This window comes from Schistocerca serialis, chromosome 7 (assembly GCF_023864345.2).
Source record: "Schistocerca serialis cubense isolate TAMUIC-IGC-003099 chromosome 7, iqSchSeri2.2, whole genome shotgun sequence".
Lineage (NCBI taxonomy): Eukaryota > Metazoa > Arthropoda > Insecta > Orthoptera > Acrididae > Schistocerca > Schistocerca serialis.
The window spans coordinates 390,512,367-390,538,032 of NC_064644.1; the positions used below are offsets into that span (position 1 = coordinate 390,512,367).

General features: G+C 41.8%; 1 protein-coding gene across 1 annotated transcript in view; it reads right to left on the minus strand.

Moving 5' to 3' along the window:
- LOC126412041 (sodium channel protein para) overlaps positions 1 to 19,765 on the minus strand; it is a 903,820-nt gene extending 884,055 nt beyond the window's left edge. The window contains exon 1 of the mRNA XM_050081417.1: positions 19,619 to 19,765. Within this exon, the coding sequence (XP_049937374.1) occupies positions 19,619 to 19,765 (147 nt within the window). The remainder of the gene's footprint in view (positions 1 to 19,618) is intronic.
- Between the last annotated feature and the right edge of the window lie 5,901 nt (positions 19,766 to 25,666).

The window sequence follows — 25,666 nt, forward strand, 5'->3', positions numbered from 1 at the left end:
CGAATTCCAGTCACCCATGACTATTAAATTTTCATCACCCTTCACTACCTGAATAATTTCTTTTATCTCGTCATACGTTTCATCTGTTTCTTCATCATCTGCAGAGCTAGTTGGCATATAAACTTGTACTACTGTAGTAGGCATGGGCTTTGTGTCTATCTTGGCCACAATAATGCGTTCACTATGCTGTTTGTAGTAGCTAACCCGCACTCCTATTTTTTTATTCATTATTAAACCTACTCCTGCATTACCCCTATTTGATTTTGTATTTATAACCCTGTAATCACCTGACCAAAAGTCTTGTTCCTCCTGCCACTAAACTTCACTGATTCCCACTATATCTAACTTTAACCTATCCATTTCCCTTTTTAAATTTTCTAACCTACCTGCCCGATTAAGGGATCTGACATTCCACGCTCCGATCCGTAGAACGCCAGTTTTCTTTCTCCTGATAACGACGTCCTCTTAAGTAGTCCCCGCCCGGAGATCCGAATGGGGGACTATTTTACCTCCGGAATATTTTACCCAAGAAGACGCCATCATCATTTAATCATACAGTAAAGCTGCATGTCCTCGGGAAAAATTACGGCTGTAGTTTCCCCTTGCTTTCAGCCGTTCGCAGTACCAGCACAGCAAGGCCGTTTTGGTTAATGTTACAAGGCCAGATCAGTCAATCATCCAGACTGTTGCCCCTGCAACTACTGAAAAGGCTGCTGCCCCTCTTCAGGAACCACATGTTTGTCTGGCCTCTCAACAGATACCCCTCCGTTGTGGTTGCACCTACGGTACGGCCATCTGTATCGCTGAGGCACGCAAGCCTCCCCACCAACGGCAAGGTCCATGGTTCATGGGGGGGCTTAAACTGGTAATTTTCAAAATCAATGCCTCCACAAAATCTTCAACAGTTATCTGGCAAGTCTCCAATGTCTCTCTGCCAGAAATGGACCCATTGCTTGTATTCCATTGTTTCTTCAGTGTCATAGTCTTTAAAAGAGTCACCAAGAAAAGCCTCTAGTCGCATTTTTCCTGGACATTCCTCACAATGTTGGAGCATACAATTTTTTGATTCCAAACTGCATACAGTTTTGTTTATTAATTCCTTGTAGTCATCTTGAATGGATGTTGCTGAAGCCAACATTAATTTGACATTTTGATGAATTGCACATACACATTCTGAATGTGATCCAGAAGCACCAGCTGTTCTACAACATTTCAGCCTGAGCTCACAAAATTTTGAGAAACTTAGTTCATTTCCATATTGCTTACAATAAGCAATGAATATTTCTTTAAGGTTACAAAGGAAGAGGCATTTCTCCTTGTGAATCTTTCCCCTTTATTCTTGCTGCAACACAATCCTTTTCGCCTGGGCATAAATGAGAAAACTCATCATCTTCAAATAAAGTGAGGAAATTTAGTTTTATTTCATAAACAAACTTTTTCCCCTTCTGGGTTTGCAGGTGTTGCCACAATCCCATCTTCCATCTTTAGTTTCCTAACCTTCTTCACCATCTTAGTTGAAACAGCAAATTCTTTAGCCATTTTTCAGTAGTGCAGCTATTTGGGGCCAGGGTGTAAATTTGAACTTTACTGCCACTGCTCATAGTCCAAAGTTTAATCTTAAGTTGTTCCAAGCTTTGTGCTTTCAGACCTTTGCACTTTATGTATCCCATTGAATCCCTTTCACTGACCTGTTGAAGCTTTAGCAGTGATTCTCCAAGTGATGATGATGAAGCATCAACACCATCAATGTCTTCAGTGGATGGTGATTCTTGCTTATCCTGGCGGGATGATTCTTTTAGGGCATTTCATGTCTACATTTGGCACAAATCATCTGACGGTTTTAAAAACTTCATTAGTAAGTAACTTCAACCTATCAGACATGACAGTGTTTACTGGTGTTCAAGCCTTCTTGGTTATACGTTTTCCTTTACCAAATGGGTCGCAGAAATTCTGCAGGAATTGAAATTTTGTTGTCAACAAGGCATTCTCGTATGAACAAATTTGGGTATCTTCAATAAAACCAAGCCCAGATCTACACTGAAGAAGCTCCTTGTCAATTGGTCACATTTCGCTAACTGATTGTTGTTCCCTTTTGCCATGATAGAATGGTGATGACTTCAGACAATATTCAGTGTTGTTTTTACATAAAGTATACAAATTAGGCTATCAAAGCACATTGTTTTAATGCTTATCTTCAGCTACAACAGTCATTACTGATTATTCAAACACTCAGTACTCAACACTACGACTGTACAGTGCCATAATCAAAGATTACACTGCACTAAATACTCAAACTGTGTGAACTGCCAATAATGAAAGCAGCAACTGAAAGTGGTGATTCAGCAACGTATATCACTGCTGTGAGGAATTAGCCATAAAAAACTATTTCCGCTTTAAAATACCAATGGAAACCGAGTGACAATGCATTGTAGGGTTGAAACCTTCTAAATTAACATAGCATTCCCCTATGATCTTCTAGATTTTATAATCTTCAGGGCTCTTTCTGAGGTTTTATTATATCTATATTCTTCACCGTAAAATAATGTAAAAGCACTTCTTATTTGCATAGTTACTTTCCCTAAACCACAGGAAAATCTTATACTGGTAGAAGACACTACAATTACACATTTTTTGATTTACAACTTCAAATTGTATTCATTTTTGTATTTATCAGTAATCCATTTTCCCTGATTTTGATGGGTATTCTTACCCATCAGTATGCGAGATCCAGAAATTAAACAATATAGTTTTGAAAGCTTAAAGGATGCTCTATCCAACCATGGCAAGAAAAAAAGGGATTGAAGAAGATACAGTTGAGATATTGCCCCCCCCCCCCTCCCCCCCCCCCCCCCCCCCCAAAAGAAAAAGTACCCTAACATTTGTAAGTGGAAAATTTTGGCCAACTTTGCAGATGCATACCTTTTCATCTGGGCATCCAGTGCTAATTAAATTTGATTGATATATAGACATCATACGTAGGAATAGCCATCTGAAGTTTTTCATGACTGGCTCATACAAAAAGTAGCAGTGGTCGGTCAAACCATGGCTCTCAGAATAGCATGACGAATTTTTTAGCCACTTTAGAGGCTTGTATCTATATTTAGGTAAGGCTAAATCCCTAATTTTTGCCATGTGTGATTTAGCATAATAAGTTGTCTATATATATTAAAGCAAATGACCAAATGTTTGCTAGAATTTTAAAAAAGGCTAGCAAAGTTGGCACATTTGCACCTTTGTACATGATGGGGAGTTGAGTAGCCTCTCTTTAAAATCCTCTAAGAATTCAACCACTCCAGATACTGGTCTGAAATTTGGAACATAACCATCAAAGACCACGTAGAACCCTCACACCAAATTTCATTAGATTTGGAGATGGTCAAGTGGGGACACTTTCTAATATTGGTCCCTTTGACGTGGAATGACCCCATACACAAAACTTACCACTTGAGATTAACATCCACAATAAATCAGGAGGCAAACTGGGTGCAGGTTATACAAATCACTTCAGCCTTTATACGTAATATAGATGAACCAGTGGGATATTAATGCCTGTTTGAAATATGAATTTCGGCTCTTACATACCAGAGTTGATCTATATTTTGTCACTATTTGCTTAGGTCCAGAAGAAAGATTCACTTTATTATTTGCTATTGCTGTTTACTGTTACCTTTTTTTAATACTTTACCAGCAAGAGTTTTATAGTGGGGCCCACTTGCAGATGACATATGATGTAAGCACATAATATGCACCAATACTCTCCAGAGACTCTGTCAAATGCACGATTCATATGTAATCATAATGTGCTTGTATTAGTTATCAAGTAAAAGTTGTCAACAACAGATACAAACATTGGGCTATGATATGTATCAATATATCACCACAATCTTTATTCTGTATGATCACACTTGAACCTATTATACTATCCCATTCATCCTATTGCAACCCGAGAAGTACTGTTCATTTCTAAGACTCCTCTGTACTATCCCACGAATGCTGATGTCCCTGCAGGAGTGACTCCCCTTTTTGCTGATATTAAAGACAGGCATATAACTTTCATCCGTACAGGTCAATTACTATGTGGTATAAGTGGGTAATCTACGATAATAGTTTTCTAAGGTTTACTTATACCCCAATTAATCATAAATAATAATATGCACCACTGTCAAAAAATTAAATGGAAACATACAGTGACCACAGGAATTCGCCCACCATAATTTAAAACCCGTTTCCTGGTGGAGAAGTCAAATGAAAAGAAAATGGAATAAATGAAATAAAGACATTAATTAATAATGGGTCACTTACATAATCATCAAGATACACTATCAGGGGGATGAAGCAGGAAAGTAAAGTTAAACAATATACAAAACAGCACTAAGGAGGGATTATTGCATTATCTGATATATAGGATACGCTTCATTACAGAGCATGACATAACAGAAGGTAGCATGTGATAGACAGTTACAAGATAGGCCTACTACATGCAAGATGGGAAGAGAAATATATCAATTAAAAATACACAAAAAATTAAACGGATGGGACTTTACTTCATTTTTTCTGTAACTCCTTGTCATCTTTAATGTGATCTCTGTTAAGTGATAGTATGTGTGAACTGTCTACATTACTCTCCTACTTAGAAAAAAAAAAAAAAAAAGGGTGTATACAGTATTTTTAAAACCGATGAAATGATTTATATTTCTCTAAATATTTTTTAATTGCTTCCTCCTTCTTTATGATGCTTACAACAACTACAATGAAAACGATGGTTTGGGGCACATCATAAGTTACAATATCGGCGCCCTTTCAATTAGTACCGAACTTGAAAAAAACTTTCTTTATAAAACGAATGGTATAAAATGAAAACTATAGTACGCCCACATCGTCCTTGAGGCGGATCAAATTCTGTTTAAAGAAAACTTTTTCAATCCTAAATACAAGATACAGTAAGAAGATGTGCAACACATGCACCAAATATTGTTATTGACTCAGTGAACGAATATACATTAGACAAAAGCAATAACCACACAGATTAATATCTGATTGCAAATACCTCACTAAATTACAAAATCCTACGTCAATCGTGCGAAAACAACAACCCTATGAATTGTTAAAAATACATTGTTGCTTCGTTTTCGTCTACATTGTAGCAAGCAAAGAATAAAACGCGAAGAGAGAAGGCACCACCATCGCCCAAAGGAAAAAGGTGTGAATATTCCAGGTTCCAACTTCGCACAACTTACCGTACGGTTATATTTGACAGAAACTTAATACAGTAGTTAATGACAACTGTTCCCTGTGAACACATAGTTTAAAAAGATGATAGTCGGATTTGGAAATAATTTCAAAAGTACATATGTACGGAAAGTATCACCTCTGAAGTATCTTTAAGAGGCTCCTAAACGGTCAATATTATTGTGCATTGTTATTTAAGTTCTTAATAAAGTAGGGCAGTATTTGATCAGTTTCGAGATTTTGGACAGCCGAGGAGATGGTGATATTCCAGTTGTTCTACTTCGTTGTTAAGCTGTAACGAAGCACGTGGCCAGCCGCACACGGAGCGACTCAACAGCAACTTGTCGACTTGTGTTGGTGAAGGTTCGGCAGCGTATTACTTCCTGAGAAGTCAAATAGGACTCCGCAAGCTTATTCTATAAGGGGCGTTCAAAAAGAAACGAGCCTGTATGTTAGAAGTATTTACCCTGGCTGTTGAGACATTTGTCCCACTGTGACACAAGGTCCACCCGTACGTGCGGAATTGGTTAACGACGCAGCCCCGGGAATCTTCTGAGAGAGCCATTCACCGCCTTGTGTCGCAGTGGGACAAGTGTCTCACTCAGCCAGGTTCAAAATGGTTCAAATGGCTCTGAGCACTATGGGACTCAACTGCTGAGGTCATTAGTCCCCTAGAACTTAGAACTAGTTAAACCTAACTAACCTAAGGACATCACAAACATCCATGCCCGAGGCAGGATTCGAACCTGCTACCGTAGCGGTCTTGCGGTTCCAGACTGCATCGCCTTTAACCGCAGGGTCACTGCGGCCGGCTCATCCAGCTTCAATACTTCTAACATACAGGTAATGGTTTCTGTAATTATGCCTCCGGCTCGTTTCTTTTTGAACGTCTCTTATATACTGGGGCTCAGCAAACAGTGCGACTGCAGAGTGACTTCTCAGTTAATCTTTTGCAACGTGTTACTATTCAGTATTCCAGCGACTCTGCGCCCGTGTTACCAAGCGGTCTGCGTTGCATCGTGTCCTCGAACACAGCTGTGTATTAGTCTAATCTGAAGATGAACGTGGAGTATGCTAACATTAGCTTTGTACGAGAAGGTGAAAAAAAAACATTTTATACAACTACAAGCTCCCATGCTTTTGTAGGAGAGATTGATAGTGAAAGCGGGGAGTCAAGTGGGAAAAGAATTTCATACTACATTTGTAGTGTAGTGCACATCTATTGTCTAAAATAAAATTACCGGTAAGTTATGTAAGTGGAAACAAATGAACAGAAAATTGTAAATCATACCGATATTATTCTTATATGTCTTCTTTGTCATTCTGTAAAATTACAGTGTCATGTAGAAACAAAAAGTGAAAACCACAATTCTCCGATCGTGAAAGTACTAGTGATTTAACGAGCACAAACACACCATCATCAAATTTTCATGTCTATGCATCTCAAGATATTCGGGTTTTCAAAAAAAAAAGTAATGATGTGTTATGGCGGAGTAAATCAACAGCACCAAATCCCTGTAGCACTGTGTAGTTGTTCTATAAAAAGCTATGCATATCGAATCTGTTACAGTTGGTTGTTACACACGGCCTGCAGTTTGCATTTCTTTGGATACGGAATACAGACGAATCCAGAATCTTTTTCGTTTTCTTACTCTTCTGTAATAATAATAGAGAACCACATCTTGATCTGAGCTTGAATGGAAGCTCGACATGCCGAGTGTAACCAAAAGTGAATCGAAGCTCGACATGCCGAGTGTAACCGAAAGATGTTCGGGTGGGACAAACAATACTCCCCACTCGCATACAGCAATTGCAGTTTCTCATTTCTGAGTTTCCCCTTGGGCGGAACTACGTTGCCAGCTACTCGGCGATCAGTTGCCGATGTAGATTGCCTGGCCATTGCGTTCCGTTCCAGTCGCTACGTGTGCGGACGGTCTAACAGTGTGAGTAGCCTAAGACGTCACCCCTTATGTTTCCTGATCTGGTCATGGTAACGAAACAAGTTTTTCGGTAAATGATAATAAGTGTATGGGCACATAATTTTGTTGCATAGGGAATCGTTACAACACTTACCTCAACCGAGGCACTGGCGTATTACGTATTTTTTGATTCCAACGATAAACTTTTTTAACGGTATTCGAAACCTCTTGATAAGACAAGTACAGTGATATAACGCTTGTTAATGATGATGTTGAACCTTTTCACAAAAGGTTCAACATCCCCCCCCCCCCCCCCATGAACCATGGACCTTGACATTGGTGGGGAGACTGGAGTGCCTCAACGATACAGATAGCCGTACCGTAGGTGCAACCACAACGGAGGGGTATCTTTTGAGAGGCCAGACAAACGTGTGGTTCCTGAAGAGGAGCAGCAGCCTTTTCAGTAGTTGCAGGGGCAACAGTCTGGATGATTGACTGATCTGGCCTTGTAACACTACTCAAAATGGCCTTGCTGTGCTGGTACTGCGAACGGCTGAAAGCAAGGGGGAACTACAGCCGCAATTTTTTCCGAGGGCATGAAGCTTTACTGTATGGTTAAATGATGATGGCATCCTCTGGGTAGAATATTCCGGAGGTAAAATAGTCCCCCATTCGTATCTCCGGGCTGGGACTACTCAGGAGGACGTTGTTATCAGGAGAAAGAAAACGCGTTCTACGGACTGGAATGTCAGATCCCTTAATCGTGCGGGTAGGTTAGCAAATTTAAAAAGGGAAATGGATAGGTTAAAGTTAGATATAGTGGGAATTAGTGAAGTTCGGTGGCAGGAGGAACAAGACTTCTGGTCAGGTGAATACAGGGTTATAAACACAAAAGCAAATAGGGGTAATGCAGGAGTAGGTTTAATAATGAATAGGAATGCGGGTAAGCTACTACAAACAGCATAGTGAACGCATTATTGTGGCCAAGATAGATACGAAGCCCACGCCTGCCACAGTAGTACAAGTTTATATGCCAACTAGTTCTGCAGATGATGAAGAAATTGATTAAATGTATGACGAGATAAAAGAAACTATTCAGATAGTGAAGGAAGACAAAAATTTAATAGTCATGGGTGACTGGAACTAGGTAGTAGGAAAAGGAAGAGAAGGAAACGTAGTAGGTGAATATGGAATGGGAGTAAGGAACGAAAGAGGAAGCCTCCTGGTAGAATTTTGCACAGAGCATAACTTAATCATAACTAACACTTGGTTCAAGAATCATGAAAGATGGTTGTATACATTGAAGAAGCCTGTAGATACTAGAAGGTCTCAGATAGATTATATAATGGTAAGACAGAGATTCAGGAACCAGGTTTTAAATTGTAAGACATTTCCAGGGGCAGATGTGGACTCTGACCACAATCTATTGGTTATGAACTGTAGATTAAAACTGAAGAAACTGCAAAAAGGTGGGAATTTGAGGAGATGGGACCTGGATAAACTGAAAGAACCAGAGGTTGTACACAGTTTCAGGGAGAGCATTAGGGAACGATTGACAAGAATGGGGATAAGAAATACAGTAGAAGAAGAATGGGTAGCTTTGAAAGATGAAATAGTGCAGGTAGCAGAGGATCAGGCTAATAGAAATCCTTGGGTAACAGAAGAGATATTGAATTTAATTAATGAAAGGAGAAAATACAAAAATGCAGTAAATGAAGCAAGCAAAAGGAATACAAACGCCTCAAAAATGAGCTCGACAGGAAGTGCGAAATGGCTAAGCAGGGATGGCTGGAGGACAAAAGTAAGGATGTAGAGGCGCATATCACTAGAGGTAAGATAGATACTGCCTACAGGAAAATTAAAGAGATCTTTGGAGAAAAGAGAACCACTTGTATGAATATCAAGAGCTCAGATGGAAACCCAGTGCTAAGGAAAGAAGGGAAAGCTGAAAGGTGGAATGAGTATATAGAGGGTCTATACAAGGGCGATGTTCTTGAGGACAATATTATGGAAATGGAAGAGAATGTAGGTGAAGATGAAATAGGAGATATGATACTGAGTGAAGAGTTTGACAGCGCACTGAAAGACCTAAGTCGAAACAAGGCCCGTGGAGTAGACAACATTCCATTAGAACTACTGACAGCCTTGGGAGAGCCAGGCCTAACAAAACTCTGCCATCTAGTGAGCAAGGTGTAGAGACAGATGAAATATCCTCAGACTTCAAGAAGAATACAATAATTTCAATCCCAAAGAAAGCAGGTGTGAAAATTACCGAAGTATCAGTTTAATAAGCCACGGCTGCAAAATACTAACACGAATTCTTTACAGACGAGTGGAAAAACTGGTAGAAGCCGACCTCGGGGAAGATCAATTTGGATTCCATAGAAATGTTGGAACACTTGAGGCAATATTGACCCTACTACTTTTCTTAGAAAATTCATTAAGGAAAGGCAAACCTACGTTTCTAGCATTTGTAGACTTAGAGAAAGCTTTTGACAATGTTGACTGGAATACTCTCTTTCAAATTCTGCAGGCGGCAGCGGTCAAATACAGGGAGCTAAAGGCTATTTACAATTGCTACAGAAATCAGATGGCAGTTATAAGAGTCGAGGGGCATGAAAGGGAAGCAGTGGTTGGGAATGGAGTGAGACAGGGTTGTAGCCTATCCCCGACGTTATTCAATCTGTATATTGAGCAAGCAGTAAAGGAAACGAAAGAAAAATTCGGAGTAGTAATTAAAATCCATGGAGAAGAAATAAAAACTTTGAGGTTCGCCGATGACATTTTAATTCTGTCAGAGACCGCAAAGGACCTGGAAGAGCAGCTGAACGGAATGGACAGTGTCTTGAAAGGAGGATATAAGATGAACATCAACAAAAGCAAAACGAGGATAATGGAATGTAACCGAATTAAATCGGGTGATGCTGATGGAATTAGATTAGGAAATACGACGCTTAAAGTAGTAAATGAGTTTTGCTATTTGGGGAGCAAAATAACTGATGGTGGTCGAAGTAGAGAGGATATAAAATGTAGACTGGCAATGGCAAGTAATGCGTTTCTGAGGAAGAGAAATTACTTAACATCGAGTATAGTTTTAAGTGTCAGGAAGTCGTTTCTGAAAGTATTTGTATGGAGTGTAGCCATGTATGGAAGTGAAAGATGGATGATAAGAAGAGAATAGAAGCTTTCGAAATGTGGTCCTACAAAGAATGCTGAAGATTAGATGGGTAGATCACATAACTAATGAGGAGGTATTAAACAGAATTGGAGAGAAGAGAAATTTGTGGCACAACTTGACTTGAAGAAGGGATCGGTTGGTGGGGCATATTCTGAGGCATCAAGGGATCACCAATTTAGTACTGGAGGGGAGCGTGGAGGGTAAAAATCGTAGAGGGAGACCAAGAGATGAACACACTAAACAGATTCAGAAGAATGTATGTTGCAGTAGGTACTGGGAGATGAAGCTTGCACAGGATAGAGTGGCATGTAGAGATGCATCAAACCAGTCTCTGGACTGAAGACCACAACAACAACAAACACCGCCAGGCGGTGCTCTCATGGCACGCTCTCGTTTTATTCAGCGAGAAGCCAGGCCTATACTACACATATATAATGTATTTCCTTTTGGCAATACTTCATATGACACAGATACAGTATAAGCTGCGATATTTGTAAGCTACCAGAAAGGGCTTGGGGAAATTGATTCATATGTGTATATGTCCTGATGTTCATAAGAACTTTTCTACAAGCAGCTGCATTTCCGTCGCGTAGTTTTCGATTTGAACCTGTCCTGTGATTTCTTACTTGTCACCCCCGACATAAATACGTCGCTCTTCCATTCTACAAGATCAAAAATGGTCCTGTCCACGGAAAAAGGAACTACTGCATTAAATTCTGAGTTTCCGAAAATATTATTTGATGTGCCTGTGTCAAGAGATGCCCAAATGTTTCTTAAACGTAAAACAAATCTTACTGGACAATTTTAATTACAGATACTACTCGAAGCTATAATCAAATGGAATCACAAGTCAGGGAACGCAACATTTCAGGGGTAATGAGTTGGTAACTACCTGTCATCTACAAAATATGCACATTTCTAAATAGAATATAGATTTGCACATCACTTAAGCATGTATTCAAACTGCTTCCCATCGACATCAAGACACATTTGTTTTGGCCGTTCGAGAATTAGATGAACAGAGATGTATCATGGGTGACATTAGATGTATTCTGGGACGATTCTTCGAGACGTGTCGTATGATGTGGTTTTGTTTCCATGGTAGTCTGCATCTATGAGTGCTGTCCGCAGAAAGACACGATGAGAAATCACATCGTGGACCCGGTAGACTATTTTACTGCAGCGTTCCGTCCTATCCAACACCGCAATAGCTGACTCGGCAGCCCCACCTTTCAGTTGTAGCACATTTCCCGGATACTTTTCAGAAAAGTTTCTACGCCAGCATTAGTAAGAATTATGTCGCTGCACTTTGTCCTTTGAAGAGCGTTCGAATAGCGTTAAAAATAGTAGATAGTTCGCTTAAGGTATCTTTGTCGATACAACAGTCGCCAAACTTAGATAGCGAAACCTGTTGCAACAACTGGCACCAGATACGCGCACCAGGCAGGAGGCGTGTGGCTATGCACTACCTACGTAACGTGTTCCAGTGGCCTCCGAAACGGCCTAAAGCTGCCCGCACAACGACTGCCAACTAGTGTTGTATTCCGTCTGCCTGCTTCCAACAGAAGCGCCGGCAGCTCTCTGCGCTGCAAACTAGGACTGCGTTTGGTACTCGTCTCTGGCTTGATTTCTCGTAGCAGTACTATTCAGTCACGACATATTATACTTGGCCTTTTTCGGAAACATCCGGTGACGTTACCGTAAACAGCTACAGCGGCACTGTATATGCTTTCAGGTCAGCTGTGCACATACTACGTATAATGCCGATAACGTTCTGACTCACGATGAACGGGCCGAATCGCCCTTCCTCCCAGGTGCAAAAATACTTAGGTCGACTGGTAACATCTACATCACCGTGAGGTGCATGGCAGAGGGTACGTCGTCTCATTGTACCAGTTATAAGGGTATCTTCGTGTTCCATTCACGAATGGAACGCGGGAAGAATGATTGTTTGAATGCTTCTGGGCGTGCTGTAAATATTCTGATCTTATCCTCACGATCCGTATGCGAGCGATACGTAGGGGCTTCTTGTATATTCCTAGAGTAAATATTTAAAGCCGGTTGCTCAAACTTTGTTAACAGACTTTCTCGGGATAGTTCTTCAAGAGTCTTCCAGTTCAGTTCCTGCAGTATCTGGGTGACACTATTCCACAGATTAAACAAATCTGTGACCATTCGTGCTGCCCTTCTCTGTATACGTTCAATATCCCCTGTTAGTTCTGTCTGATAGGGTCCCACACACTTGAACAATATTCTAGAACCAGTCGTACGAGTAATGGTAAACAATGTAAACAATCTCCTTTGTAGACTGATTGCACTTCCCCAGTGTTCTATCAATAAACCAAAGTCTACCACCAGCTTCGCCGCGCGGGATTAGCTGAGCGGTCTCAGGCGCTGGAGTCATGGACTGTGCGGCTGGTCCCGGCGGAGGTTCGAGTCCTCCCTGGGGCATGGGAGTGTGTGTTTGTCCTTAGAATAATTTAGGTTAAGTAGTGTGTAAGCTTAGGGACTGATGACCTTAGCAGTTAAGTCCCATAAGATTTCACACACATTTGAACATTTTTTTTTTTCTACCACCAGCTTCACCAACGATTGAACCTATGTAACCATTACACTTCATATTCCTACAAAGTGTTACGCCCAGGTAATTGTATGAATTGGCCGATTCTGACAGTGACTCGTTGATATTATAGTCATAGCATAATAGTTTTTTCCGCTTTGGAAGTGCAAAATTTTCCATTTCTGCACATGTAGAGCAAGTTGCCAATCTCTGCACCACTTTGAAATCTTATCAAGGTCTGACTGAATATTTATGCAGCTTCTTTAAGGTAGTACTTCATTACAGATAACTGAATCATCAGCAAGAAGCCCGATTTTCCTATTAATATTATCTGCAAGGTCATTAATATACAACATGAAAAGCAAGGGTCCCAACACACTTCCCTGGGACACACCGGAAGTTATTTCTACATCTGACGACGACAAAAAATCCTCAATCCAGTCACGAATTTCACCAACGCTTATTATCAAAAGTACGGTCATATGGGGTCATATGACCGTTCTGCGTCTACCTGGTTGCCTTGATCCAAAGCTTTCAATATGTCAGGTGAGAAAAGTGTGAGTTGTGTTTCACACGATCGATGTTGGTTGACATTGAGGAGGTCATTCTGTTCAAGATACCTCATTGTGTTTGAACTCATAATATGCTGTAATATTCTACAACAAATCGATGCCAAGGGTATTGGACGGTAGTTTCGTGGATCATGTCTTCTGCCCTTCTTGTAGACAGGCATGAACTGTACTTTTGCCAAAAACTGATCACGGTTTTTTGTTCGAGGGATCTACGTTTGATTATAGTTAGAAGAGAGGCTAACTCAGCGGCAAATTCGATGGACTTCAGTTTTATTTACCAACTTACGATATTTCACAGCGTTCATTCTTTGCGTAACCGAAACCAAACAGAAGACTGTTTTGTGCACTGTACCCTCAAGTTTTACAGAGCTTGTAGCTAGTGCTTATGTTTAAATATAAGGAACGGAACAACAACAGAATTATGTGCCCCTCTGTGTGCTTTCATTTTCCAGAAGCCTCGTTGCTATATATCGAACCGTTTATGAAATACAATAAAACGGCGTTACGGTCTTACGCGACTCACCCCGTATATCCTGTGAGATATCACGATTTGCGAAGCAAAGGAAACATAACGCTTTTTTAGTTGCTGTGAAAAATAGTGTAGTGCAAATCTGTTACTATGAGTATCTCTAGTCACATACAGTGATATTAATTTTGCTTTAACTTAAAAAACGAACAGATGAAGTTAGAAATGTTGCCTTAGTTTAGTAGCTCTTTCTGTGCTACCCATATTCTCAAGCAGAGAGAAATGGTTAATCAAAGCCTTAAATGTCACTGGTAAAATGATCCCGTCATAGGTTCCACGATGCCTCCAGCTGTAAAAAGAGCATTGAAATATGTGTTAAAATAATGCTACATACATCAACTTTGGTCAGCATTCCGAACTGTAAACATTACATGTTACATTCTTATAGCTTTGTAACGTAAGGATACGTAGTAAGAACTGGGAATTATATTATCCTAGGCTCCTTTCACGACTGTCCAAGAAAGCAGAGGAGTTTAGGAGACTTTCATGGTCCGTGTCATTGGTACTAAGGGAAGAAAACTACACTCATGCTCATAAATAAGGATAATTGCAGAATGTGGTGCCACACAACGTGGCACTACACAAAACTGGCGCTAATAGCATAGGTACATAGGGAACACGACACAGATCTGTAGTCCACGGTATTGGTGATAAGTTGATTGGTTCAAATGGCTCTAAGTACTATGGGACTTAATATCTGAGGTCATCAGTCCCCTACTGAAACGTAACTAATCTAAGGACATCACGCACATCCATGCCCGAGGCAGGATTCGAACCTGCGACCGTAGCAAAGCGCGGTTCCGGACTGAAGCGCCTAGAACCGCTCAACCACAACGGCCGGCGGTGATAAGTTGAGAAAACCATCCTGAAATACATGTGTTACAAAATGCCACTGTTTCCTGCGCATGTACCCCGACATTAATATGGGATATGATCACCACGCAAACGTACACATTCCGCACAACGGGTTGGCATACTCTGGATCAGGTGGTCGAGCAGCTGCTGGGGTATAGCCTCTCATTCTTGCAGCAGTGCCTGTCGGAGCTCCCGAAGTGTCGTAGGGGTTTGAAGACGTACAGCGATACCTCGACCGAGAGCATCCCAAACGTGCTCGATGGGGTTTAGGTCTGAAGAACAGGCAGGCTACTCCATTCGCCGGATATCTCCTGTTTCAAGGTACTCCTCCACGATGGCAGCTCGGTGGCGCCGTGTGTTATCATCCATCAGGAGGAAGGTGGAACCCCCTGCACCCCTGCAAAGGCGGGAATACTGGTGCAAAATGACGTCCCGATACGCCTAACCTGTTACAGTTCCTCTGTCAAAGAAATGCAGGGGTGTACGTGCACCAATCATAATCCCATCCCACACCATCAAAACACAACATCCATACATGTCCCTTTCAAGGACATTACGGGGTTGGTATCTGGTTCCTGGTTCACGCCAGATGAAAACCCAGTGATAATCACTGTTCAGACTATACCTGGACTCGTCCGTGAATATAACCTAGGACCACTGTTCCAATGATCATGTACTATGTTCTTGACACCAGACTTTAAGGCCCCTCCTGTGACCAGGGGTCAGTGGAATGCACCATTAGCAAGTCTAAAAGCGTCTGCACACTTACTCGCTGCACTGTACTCTGACATGTACCAACACACCTCTGCGTACGTGGACTGCTGCTAGCGCCACCGTGCGACGACCGCAGGTCAAATGCACCGCATGGTCATACCCCAAGGTGATTTAAACACGCAAACCGCCCACCAGAGCGTTGTTTCACCATGTATCAGCATTATCCTTAATTTATGAGCATGAGTAGTGGAAGTGCTTTTTATTTTTCTGTATCGTTGGAATAAGTTTATATATAAGCAACATTTTACGAAAACGTAAGGATGTGAAATGTCTGCCTCTCACGTTTCAAAGTCGTTATTGACAAAATCTCATGAACATTTCGCAATGTGGTGGTTTCAGTTATGGAGCAGTTATCTTCAGACTCCAACCGAGCACGCCGCATACCGGGACGCCAGGTGTTCATAAAGCACTATTTACAGTGTAATAACGCATTTTGAATCCGTGGTGTCACTGTGTGCTGCATACGTGACTGGAGTCTTAAGATGAAATGCTCCATAGTTGAAACAAGCTGCATTGCGAATTGTTCTTGTAATTGTGTCAATATTGGAATAAACGATAATATTAAGTCAGTTATGATCTTCGGTGACGGAATACCAGTTGCCCCAGCTAACGCAGTACTTTAGATCAGTTGGAATAATACTTCTCCGAATACAGGTGTCTTTTTTCTTTGTCGTTATTTAAGTGTCTCAAAAGGGAACAACGTACCCGCTCTTCAACTGCTTAGTATATTAAAATACAATGCGTTCAAACAGTTGAAAAACATATAAATAATGTAATTAAATCTAGTTAGTGTGGATGTAAACTGATGAGAGGAATGGAATCAAAAATGGAACTGAGGTAGGTGAGCGGAGCTGTTGTAAGAGGTAAGGTGGGGTTGGCATGGAAGAAGGATATCTAAGTGGGAGAAAAGGAATTGGGAGTGGTTTCAGGAGTATGTGGCATTGACAAGTAGAGGGTCACACACCAAAATGGATATTTTTAAAGACAGTTGTCACAAAAAAAGGTTTTCTGTGGTGAGGATGAGATATAGAGACTTGTTACGATAGAGGGGCCATGTCTATGTGGGCATTCAGCTGGAGGGTTTCTTACCTTGCGCTTGTAGAAGTAGGTCAGATGTGATCAGTTACAGGTGTTACATTAGGGTGTTGTTTACGGATGTGATCGGGTTTATAATACGGAGAGATTGGCAGATTTTGACGGTATAAGATCAGACAGTCGCTGCAGGCATTGCATATTTGAGAACGGTTTGTTTGAGGTTTCGGATCTGGAAGGTTCTACGTGATTTGTTGGACGATAACCGAATCAGATGTTGCCAGCATCATATTATGTACCCCTTAAAACTGAAAGAAGATGAACGAAAATGTGAAATGTCTAAATACAAGGAAATGCCAGATGAAACTTGTAATTAAAAATGGAAGCACAAAGCTGTATTGATTATCGACACAATGTTCCCCGCGTTTAATGGAAGTTCGTCAGCGCTTAGAAACTGTCTGAACTCACAGAAAAAAAGAGTTCGTTTGGAGGGGTGTGAGTAACCACAAGTGCACAAGATAGCGTACTTCTTCAGGATAACTAAAATTCTCCAAACCACTGGCTCTCTAATTGTTGTGAACACAAAAAAATTGCTCGGGGAGGTTTGATGATTATCGTGAATATGGAAGTGATACAGGGCATAGGAGGCGGATATTGTCGTTGTTAGCTGCCTGAACGGTCTGGAATAATTTTCTGCTGAGATGGCTACTAGGGTACACTTAAGACTTCCCACCTGGCGGACATTGGACCGTTGAACAGTTTAAATCGTCTACTGAGATGTACAAGTATGAAAATCTGTCTACCGGGTTTCTCTTTTATACCCACGAAGTCTCAGCGGAATGAGATGGAGTACATGCAGAAATGTTCGAAAATGACTTGTTGGTATTTATTTCCTGCACTTAGATGACTTGGAACACATAAAAGTATGAAGCGCAATCTGTGTCTTACACGCGTTGTCCAGTGCGTCAACCAGTTTCACAAGAACGAGCACTGTAGCAAGTCAATAATTTTGTTAGAGTGTTTGGCGTGAAAGACCATACCATATAGTTGAACACCTCAGATACATTTAACATTCTCTTTGGAGTCGCATGGAGTAAAACAGCGGAGAATCATTTACCTGACTGAAATATACTCTAAGGGGGAAAAATGATGGAGCACTAAGGAACTATCCGAATGCGACAGAAATCGGTAGATGTGATTTAGACGTACAGACAAACAAATGACTACAATTTCAGAAAAAAATAAATGATTTATTCAAGACAAAGAACTTTATAAATTGAGAAAGTCAATAACGCATTGGTCCACCTCTGGCAGTTATGCAAGCAATTATTCGGCTTGGCATTAATTGATAGTGTTGTAGTGAGAGATATCGTGACAGATTCTGTCCAAAGGGAGCGTTAGACCGTCAAAATCCCAAGCTAGTTGGAGGGACCTGCCCATAACGCTCGTTTGGGGAGATATCTGGCGACCTCTCTGGCAGAAGTAGAGTTTGGCAAAGGCGAAGACAAGAAGTGGAAACTCGCCGTGTGCTGGCGGGCATTATCTTTCTGAAATGTCCGCAGCTCGTGGTCTCGCGGTAGCGTTCTCGCTTCCCCAGCACGTGGTCCAGGGTTCGATTCCCGGCGGGGTCGGGGATTTTCTCTGCCTCGTGATGACTGGGTGTTGTGTGTCATTCATCATAATTTCATCATCGTCGTTGACTCGCAAGTCGCCGCAGTGGCATCAACTAAAAAGAACTTGTGATACGGCGGCCGAACTGCCCCGCATGGGGCCTCCCGGCCAACAATGCCATACGATCATTATCATTATTATCTTGCTGAAATGAAAGCCTATGATGGCTTTCCCTGAAGGGCAACAAAACGGGTCGAAGCCTATCGTCGACGTACCGCTGTGCTAAGGGAGCCGCGGATGGCGACCAAAGAACTGGCAACCTAGACCATAACTCGTGGATGTCGGGTTGTGTGGCGGGCGAAAGTCAGGCTAGTGTACCACCGCTGTCTGAGACGTCTCCAGAAACGTCTTCGCTGGTCATTCTACTCCAGTCAGTGAGACTGCAGGCCAAAAACGTGTTTGGAGGCACCCTGGACAGGTTTGGGATACTAACATGGCTGTCGCGCGCCATACGCCCTGCAACCAAGAGTGATGGTGTAGGGTGCCATTTGATTTCATAGAGAAACCTCTATTGTTGTCATCCACGGCACCCTTAATGGCAAGCCATCCTGGTCTTACATTTCAGCAAGATGATGTCCAACCCACACAGCGATAGTTTCTAGTACTCAACTTCGTGCTTGGCAAACCATCCCTTGGCCAGCAAGGTCGCCAGATCTCTCCTCAGTGGGGAACAGTTGGAGAATAATGGGCAGAGCCCTACAACCAGCTCGGGATCTACGATCTAGCACGCCAGTTGGACAGAATTGGCCACCATACTCCTGAGGAGGACATCCAACCATATTGTCAATCAATGGCAAGCTGAATAATTACTTGCATAAGGGCCAGGGGTAGAGCAAAGGGTTGTTGACTTGCTCAGTTTCTGAAACACTTTCTCTTTAATAAATCATACAGTTTTTTATAAAATTGTAATCATTTATTTGTCTGTACACGTACATCACATCTACCGATTTCCGTCCAATTCCTCTGTGGTGCATCGTTATCTTTTTTCTCTTAGAGTGTATATGTGTCATTTGCGTACATGGGTATAGTTGCGGGTAAGAAGTTAGTAATGGAATAAAAGGGAGCTAGTCTATTGTAATGTAGATGCCAACGACGACTCAAATACTGTGTTAGGTGTTTTAGCACCTCGCTCAGCTTCACCACCCTGTAAGAAATGGGTTCAGTTGGATATAAGGAAAAAATTAGACACATATTACGAGAGGCAGCAGCATCGCGCATGACGTACGGAGAGTCTCCCGTGCGTGGTGCTCCGCCGGCTGCAGGAGACGGAAGAGGGCCGTCCGGTACCTTGTAGATACTTACTTCTCCCTCAGCTCTCTTCTTTTCGAGCTCCTTCTGCTTGGCATATTCCTCGGCGATACGCGCCTCGATGGCGGCCAGCGATTCGCGGGTGAACGGACGGAACAAGCTGCGTTCTTCCTCTGATATGGACTCTAGGTCCTCGGACATGGTCCCAGGTGGCGCTGGCGGGGGCGGCTAACAGCAGTGGCGGCCCCGGGCGGGCTGTGGGGCGGCGGCGGCGGCGGCCGGCGGGGGCGGGCTGCGGGCGCGGCCGGCCGTCTCTGTCATGTCCACCCTCAGCCTGCAACAGCGCCACGGCGCGTCCGGGCGGCCGCTGCAACACACAGCGCGCGCCCGTCACGCCTCCGCTCGCTGCAGCCTACTGTACGAGGCAAATCAAAGTCATAGAGGCAGCAACGACTTAGAATTCTCACAACACTGGACAAGAAATTAGTCAGCCCCAGACATCACGCTAACATCGTGTTAACTACCGTTCCTCCTTGCTTAAATGCATGGTGGTTCCAAAAACATACCAAGTACTTGTGAAGCCCTGACTCACCAAGCATTAAGGTATCTTTCATGACCCCTCTAGAGTACGTGGTAGTTCCCATTACGGCCAAGAGAGATCAGAAACTGATATCAAATATGGAGTGCCTCAGGGTTCTGTCTTGGGACCCCATCTTTTCTTGATTTATGTTAATGATACACAGTATTGTTCTCCTAACCGTACTAAAATATTGTATGCAGATGACACATCAATAGTGTGTAAACACAAAGACTATGAGAGTCTGGAGGTACTGTGCAACAGTGTAACTAATGAAATAGTCAAGTATTTTAATGAAAGCCATCTAAATGTAAGTGCTTCAAAGACTGCAATGATGGAATTTAACACAAGGAAACAAATAGAATTTGACATGAAATTATCCATAGGAAATGACATCGTAAAAAAGGAAAAATGGACAAAGTTCTTGGGAATTACAATCCAGGAAAGCCTCAAATGGGACTTGCATATTGATTCCTTAGCATGTAAGCTGTCGAAGAATGTGTTTGCTATGAATATGATTAGCAAATATTGTAAGGCCACGTGTGTACTAAAAACTGCTTATCATGACCTATTCTCATCAAACTTAAACTATGCCGTAGAAATATGTGGTGCAACAACTCAAGCCAACCTAAGCACATTATTAATACTACAGAAAAAAGTTATCAGAATTATTTGTGGTGCCAAACCTCGAGAATCATGTCGGAATCTGTTCCCAAAATAAGGTGTGCTTACCATTATAGGTGTATACATATTGAAAGTTATATTGCTTGTGAAAACAATAAATCCAAGTTTCAACTGTGACCTGCACCAGTACGATACAAGGCAAAAGTTCAGATACCATGTAAATCGCCACAGAACAGCTTTATATGAAAAAAAATGCACTTTATGCTGGGCTGAAGCTAGTCAATGCCCTACCAAAAAGTCTCACAACCCTTCCTACCAACAAATTAAAAGATCAGATAAAACGAAATCTAATTGAAAACCCTTTTTATTCCCTAGACGAGTATTATATCTGTACGAAAAGTGCTTCATAAGTATGTCAAGCTCATAGTTTTAAGTAACCTACAACTAGTATAATGTTGATAAAAACAGTATTTGTAATATTGTGATCGTATGCTACCAAATGTAAAATCCATCAAAATGTAAAATTTATTAATACAAACAAATCTTTAGTTTATAATTTATAAACTGACGTATTCAGAAGAATAATCTGTATGATGTCTTGAAACTGTATTATTTCTCGGGATTATATATGATTATTCGAAGTTGAATAAATATTATTATTATTATTATTATTATTATTATTATTATTATTAAATAGAATTTCTCCATGGAATTCTGTCTGTGGAAGTTGTTACTTCCTGCGGTGTGGACAATGTTGCTGGTTTTTGTCCTTGCGAAATTTCTGTCTTTACGTGATATGCAGGGTGAGTCAAAAAAAGACTCTACAACTTCGGAAGGATACAGAAATTTATTGAGATAACTTACAGAATCGGTAGATGTGTCATTTCGTAGCCAACAATCTCAAGTTTGATTCACGTAGTGCATCAATACCCCATTCCGCCGCCAGGAGCGCCAGAGTAGTGCAGTGTTAAAATGGCTACTTTCACTACTATTGTGCATCTGGATGATCTGGACATGCTTTAAAACTTTTTAATTCCACAGATCGATGAAGATGACCGAAATGGGATGGTATACTACCAGCAAGACGATGCTCCACCTCATTTCCTCATGAAAATTCGATATTTCCTTGATGATTGCCTCCCAGGTCGGTTGATTGGTGACGAAGGCCATCTCGCTTCCCAGACTTGACGCCATTCTATTTCTTTCTCTTGGGTTTCATTAAAGAACGTGGGTATGTTCCTGCCCTACCAAACATATTAGCCTACCTGAAAAATCGAATCTACGCTGCCGTTGAACAAATTACGCTCAATTTGCTGCAACGAGTGTAGGAAGAAATTGATTACTGGTGGGATGTTTGCCGCACTACAGATATGGTTGTCACATCGAACTAAAATGACACTTGACACTTTTATGTGAATCTTGACGTTGTTTGCTACAAAATTACAAATCTACCGATTCTGTAAGTTATCTCAACAAATTTCTACACCATTCAGAAGTTGTGAAGTCCTTCTTCATTCTGCCTTTATTGTTGATTCAGCTCTTTATTACAAGTAAGATAATGACATGTACATTCAGAATCACTGTATAGTTCTCGGTGCTTAGGTATATTCTACAGAAGATGTCTACTTCATGAATAGCTCAAGAGTCCAAAATATGTACCACCATGCATCAACATCCCTATGCTACATTAGATCCTGTGTGGAATATTGACTAGTGTTACACATTTCATGCACTGTTTGTTCAACAAAATTGCATAGGAGAATACGTGAACGTCATATGTGTAAGCCAAAACGGTATCTTCCATTTCAGTTTATAATAAATTATTGTAAGGAAGTACTGTAAGATTATGAGATAATGGCAACACTCCATCGTGAAATATGTAAAGGTCAGAGTACGTCAGAAGAAGAAGCAGATTTTAGTGACGACACCCCAATTTACTGAACACCTCATTCAGGAAAGGTTATTACTGAAACAAGCTCTTCAGATAAATGTGATCCACCAGACAAAATACACTATCAAAGGGTAATCAAGTGCGTTGCACAGATAAGAATCGAATGGATATGTTTGCCTATGCCAAGGACGCCTCTATTTACGAAGTAACAAGTCTTGCTTCCACTATATCTGCAAGAAAAAATCCTTGCCAAATAACTTGAAGAATGGTGGTGCACATAATGTACCACCATTGTTTTGGAAAAAACTGGTTTGAAAGACGTCATATGGTCTGCTAATGTTCTTATTCTGATGTAATTGTATAACGTTTCAGCAGTTTTGTACGAAATTGTTCGACAAATAAAAGTATTATGTAACAAGGGTCGTAATTTGTCTCATATCCATGTTCATGAACGAGCTGTGACCGTTTAACACTACACGTCAACACAACTGGAAGCTACAGCCCCATCAAACAGTTGTGTGTTCAAGCCAGGTAGAACATAAACAACGTCTGTCCATTTACCCCTACACCGAACGGTGAAGGTGAGATTATAAGATATATCCGTGATACGAAAAGTCACAATATAATATCAGAATTAACGAACCAAAGAATGGTGGAGTTTACTGATGTTCAAAGTAAATCTCATAATGGATGAGCAAAAGTGTCTTCCACACATAATGAAACATTGAAATTTACTTCCTAGCGATATTACACTGCCTGACAAAAACAGTGAAGCACCCAGAAGGTAGGGTCGGATTTCAATTTAACTAAGTACAAGTACGCATCATTGGTGAGTATGTGGATGGTCAGAACTGCAATTGTGTATGACAGGCAGAATGACCGCCAGAGGTTGGTACATCACGGAGAGGTTTACTGCTGAAATTTTGAGACTGTTCTTTCCGGGATGAGTCGGACAACATATTACTTCTTCCAGTGTTTTGGAGAGGCACACCTATGTTACTCTTGATGTCATGGTGTGGTGTGTGTTACCTCTCGTGCGAAGGTATTGTGGTCCTGGTCCTTTTGAGTGTTGATACCAGGCCCAGTATGGTGTGTAAGAGGAACGAACAACCTCAGAATCTGAGCGATAACTGTGAAGGATAGGGAGATGCTCTGCACTGTTGTGAGACAGCGTTATCAGCGTTTGACAGGATTTGAAACGTGCCTCATTGCAGGTTTGCATTTGACCAGCTGGTCGATTCGCGCAGTATCCAGATTTGTGGGACATTCAGATATGACAGTGGCCCGATGCTGGTGTTGCACGGGGTCGAGAGCCCTGTCATGTGGAATGCCATATAAAACAAAAAAATAGGAAAAGTAGATCCAAGACTGAGATTCATAGGAAAAATCTTAAGGAAATGTAACTCATCCACGAATGAAGTGGCTTTAAGGCGCTTGTTCGACCGATTCTGGAGTGCTGTTAACCTATATGGGATTGCTACCAGGTAGGAGTGATACAAGAGACGGAGAAGATCCAACGAAGAGCGGCGTGTTTCGTCACGGGGCCGTTTAGTCGGAGTGAGAGCGTTGGCGAGGTGCTCCACAAACTCCATTGGCAGACGTTACATGGGAGACGTTGTACATCACGGAGAGGTTTACTGCTGAAATTTTGAGACTGTTCTTTCCGGGATGAGTCGGACAACATATTACTTCCGCCCACATACAAGTCGCTTAATGACCAAGACGAGAAAATTCGAGAAATTAGTGCCAATACAGAGGGTTGCCGACAATCGTTCTTCCTAAGCGTCATTCGCGATTGGAATACGGTAGGGAGGTTCAGTTAGTGGTGGTAGAAGTACCTTCCGCCGCACGCCTTGAGGTAGCTTGCAGCGTATGGTGTAGATAGATGTAGATGAGGGCAGAAATACTCGTCGTCAAGATTTCGGTCGACTGTGTCTGACCACCACAAAGGAGAATCGCCACCGAGCACATCATAATCCCTTCACAGCAGCGCTTGCCATCCAAGAACAAGTAATGGACTCCCTGCAACATTCACTGTCATCCCGCACCGTTCGTTGCTGGCTAGCAGCGGTTGGACCATGGAATTACCGTCCCATGCGTAGGCTGCCGTTAACAAAACAATACAAACAGCTGCGTTTGGAGTGGTGGCGTGACCGGAAGCGTGGACTGCTGATCAATGGCGTCGTATTGCGTTCAACGATAAATTCCCGGTTTTGCACTGCCCTGGATGTCCATCGTCGGCGGCTATGGCGGTAACCTGTGGAAAGGTCCCATTCTTCCAGTGTTTTGGAGAGGCACACCTATGTTACTCTTGATGTCATGGTGTGGTGTGTGTTACCTCTCGTGCGAAGGTATTGTGGTGCCATTTTTCAACAGGATAATGCAAGATTACACACGGCACGTGTCCCTATGAACTGTCTGCGTGATATTAAGGTACTCCCACGGCCAGAAAAGTCTCCAGACCAGTCCGTGATAGAATATGTGTGGAATGAACTCTACGTCAACTCCGTGAGTTCAAGTGTCTAGGATATCAAGGACTGTTAACAACAATTGTGGGCCAGCTTGGCTCAATGGAGGATGCAAGGCTTTACGACACCCTTCCCAGTCGAGTTAGTGCAAGCATCCAGACCAGATGGGGTGAAAACGTCATACTTGTAAGGTTCATAGTATCAAGTTCTTTGTAAATTTGATTAGATTTTGTGATATCTGAAGTAACTTCATTTAACCGATCAGAGGTTATTTGACGAAAATTGCTTCAGTTAAAACCATTCATTATTGTTTAGACCCCATAGAGCTATCAAATAGCAGTAATGGTTGATTCGATTTTACGTCATAGCATTTTCAGCGACGGAGGGTAAGCCACAATCCACCAATGATTCCATGTACCTAAATGATTCCATCCCCCTAGTGGGAAATGTTCATTAGACATGACACATTCATCACTTGTTTATGAATATTTGTACTTATACTAATACATGAGATCCTAAACTATGAGATATCTACACTGTTA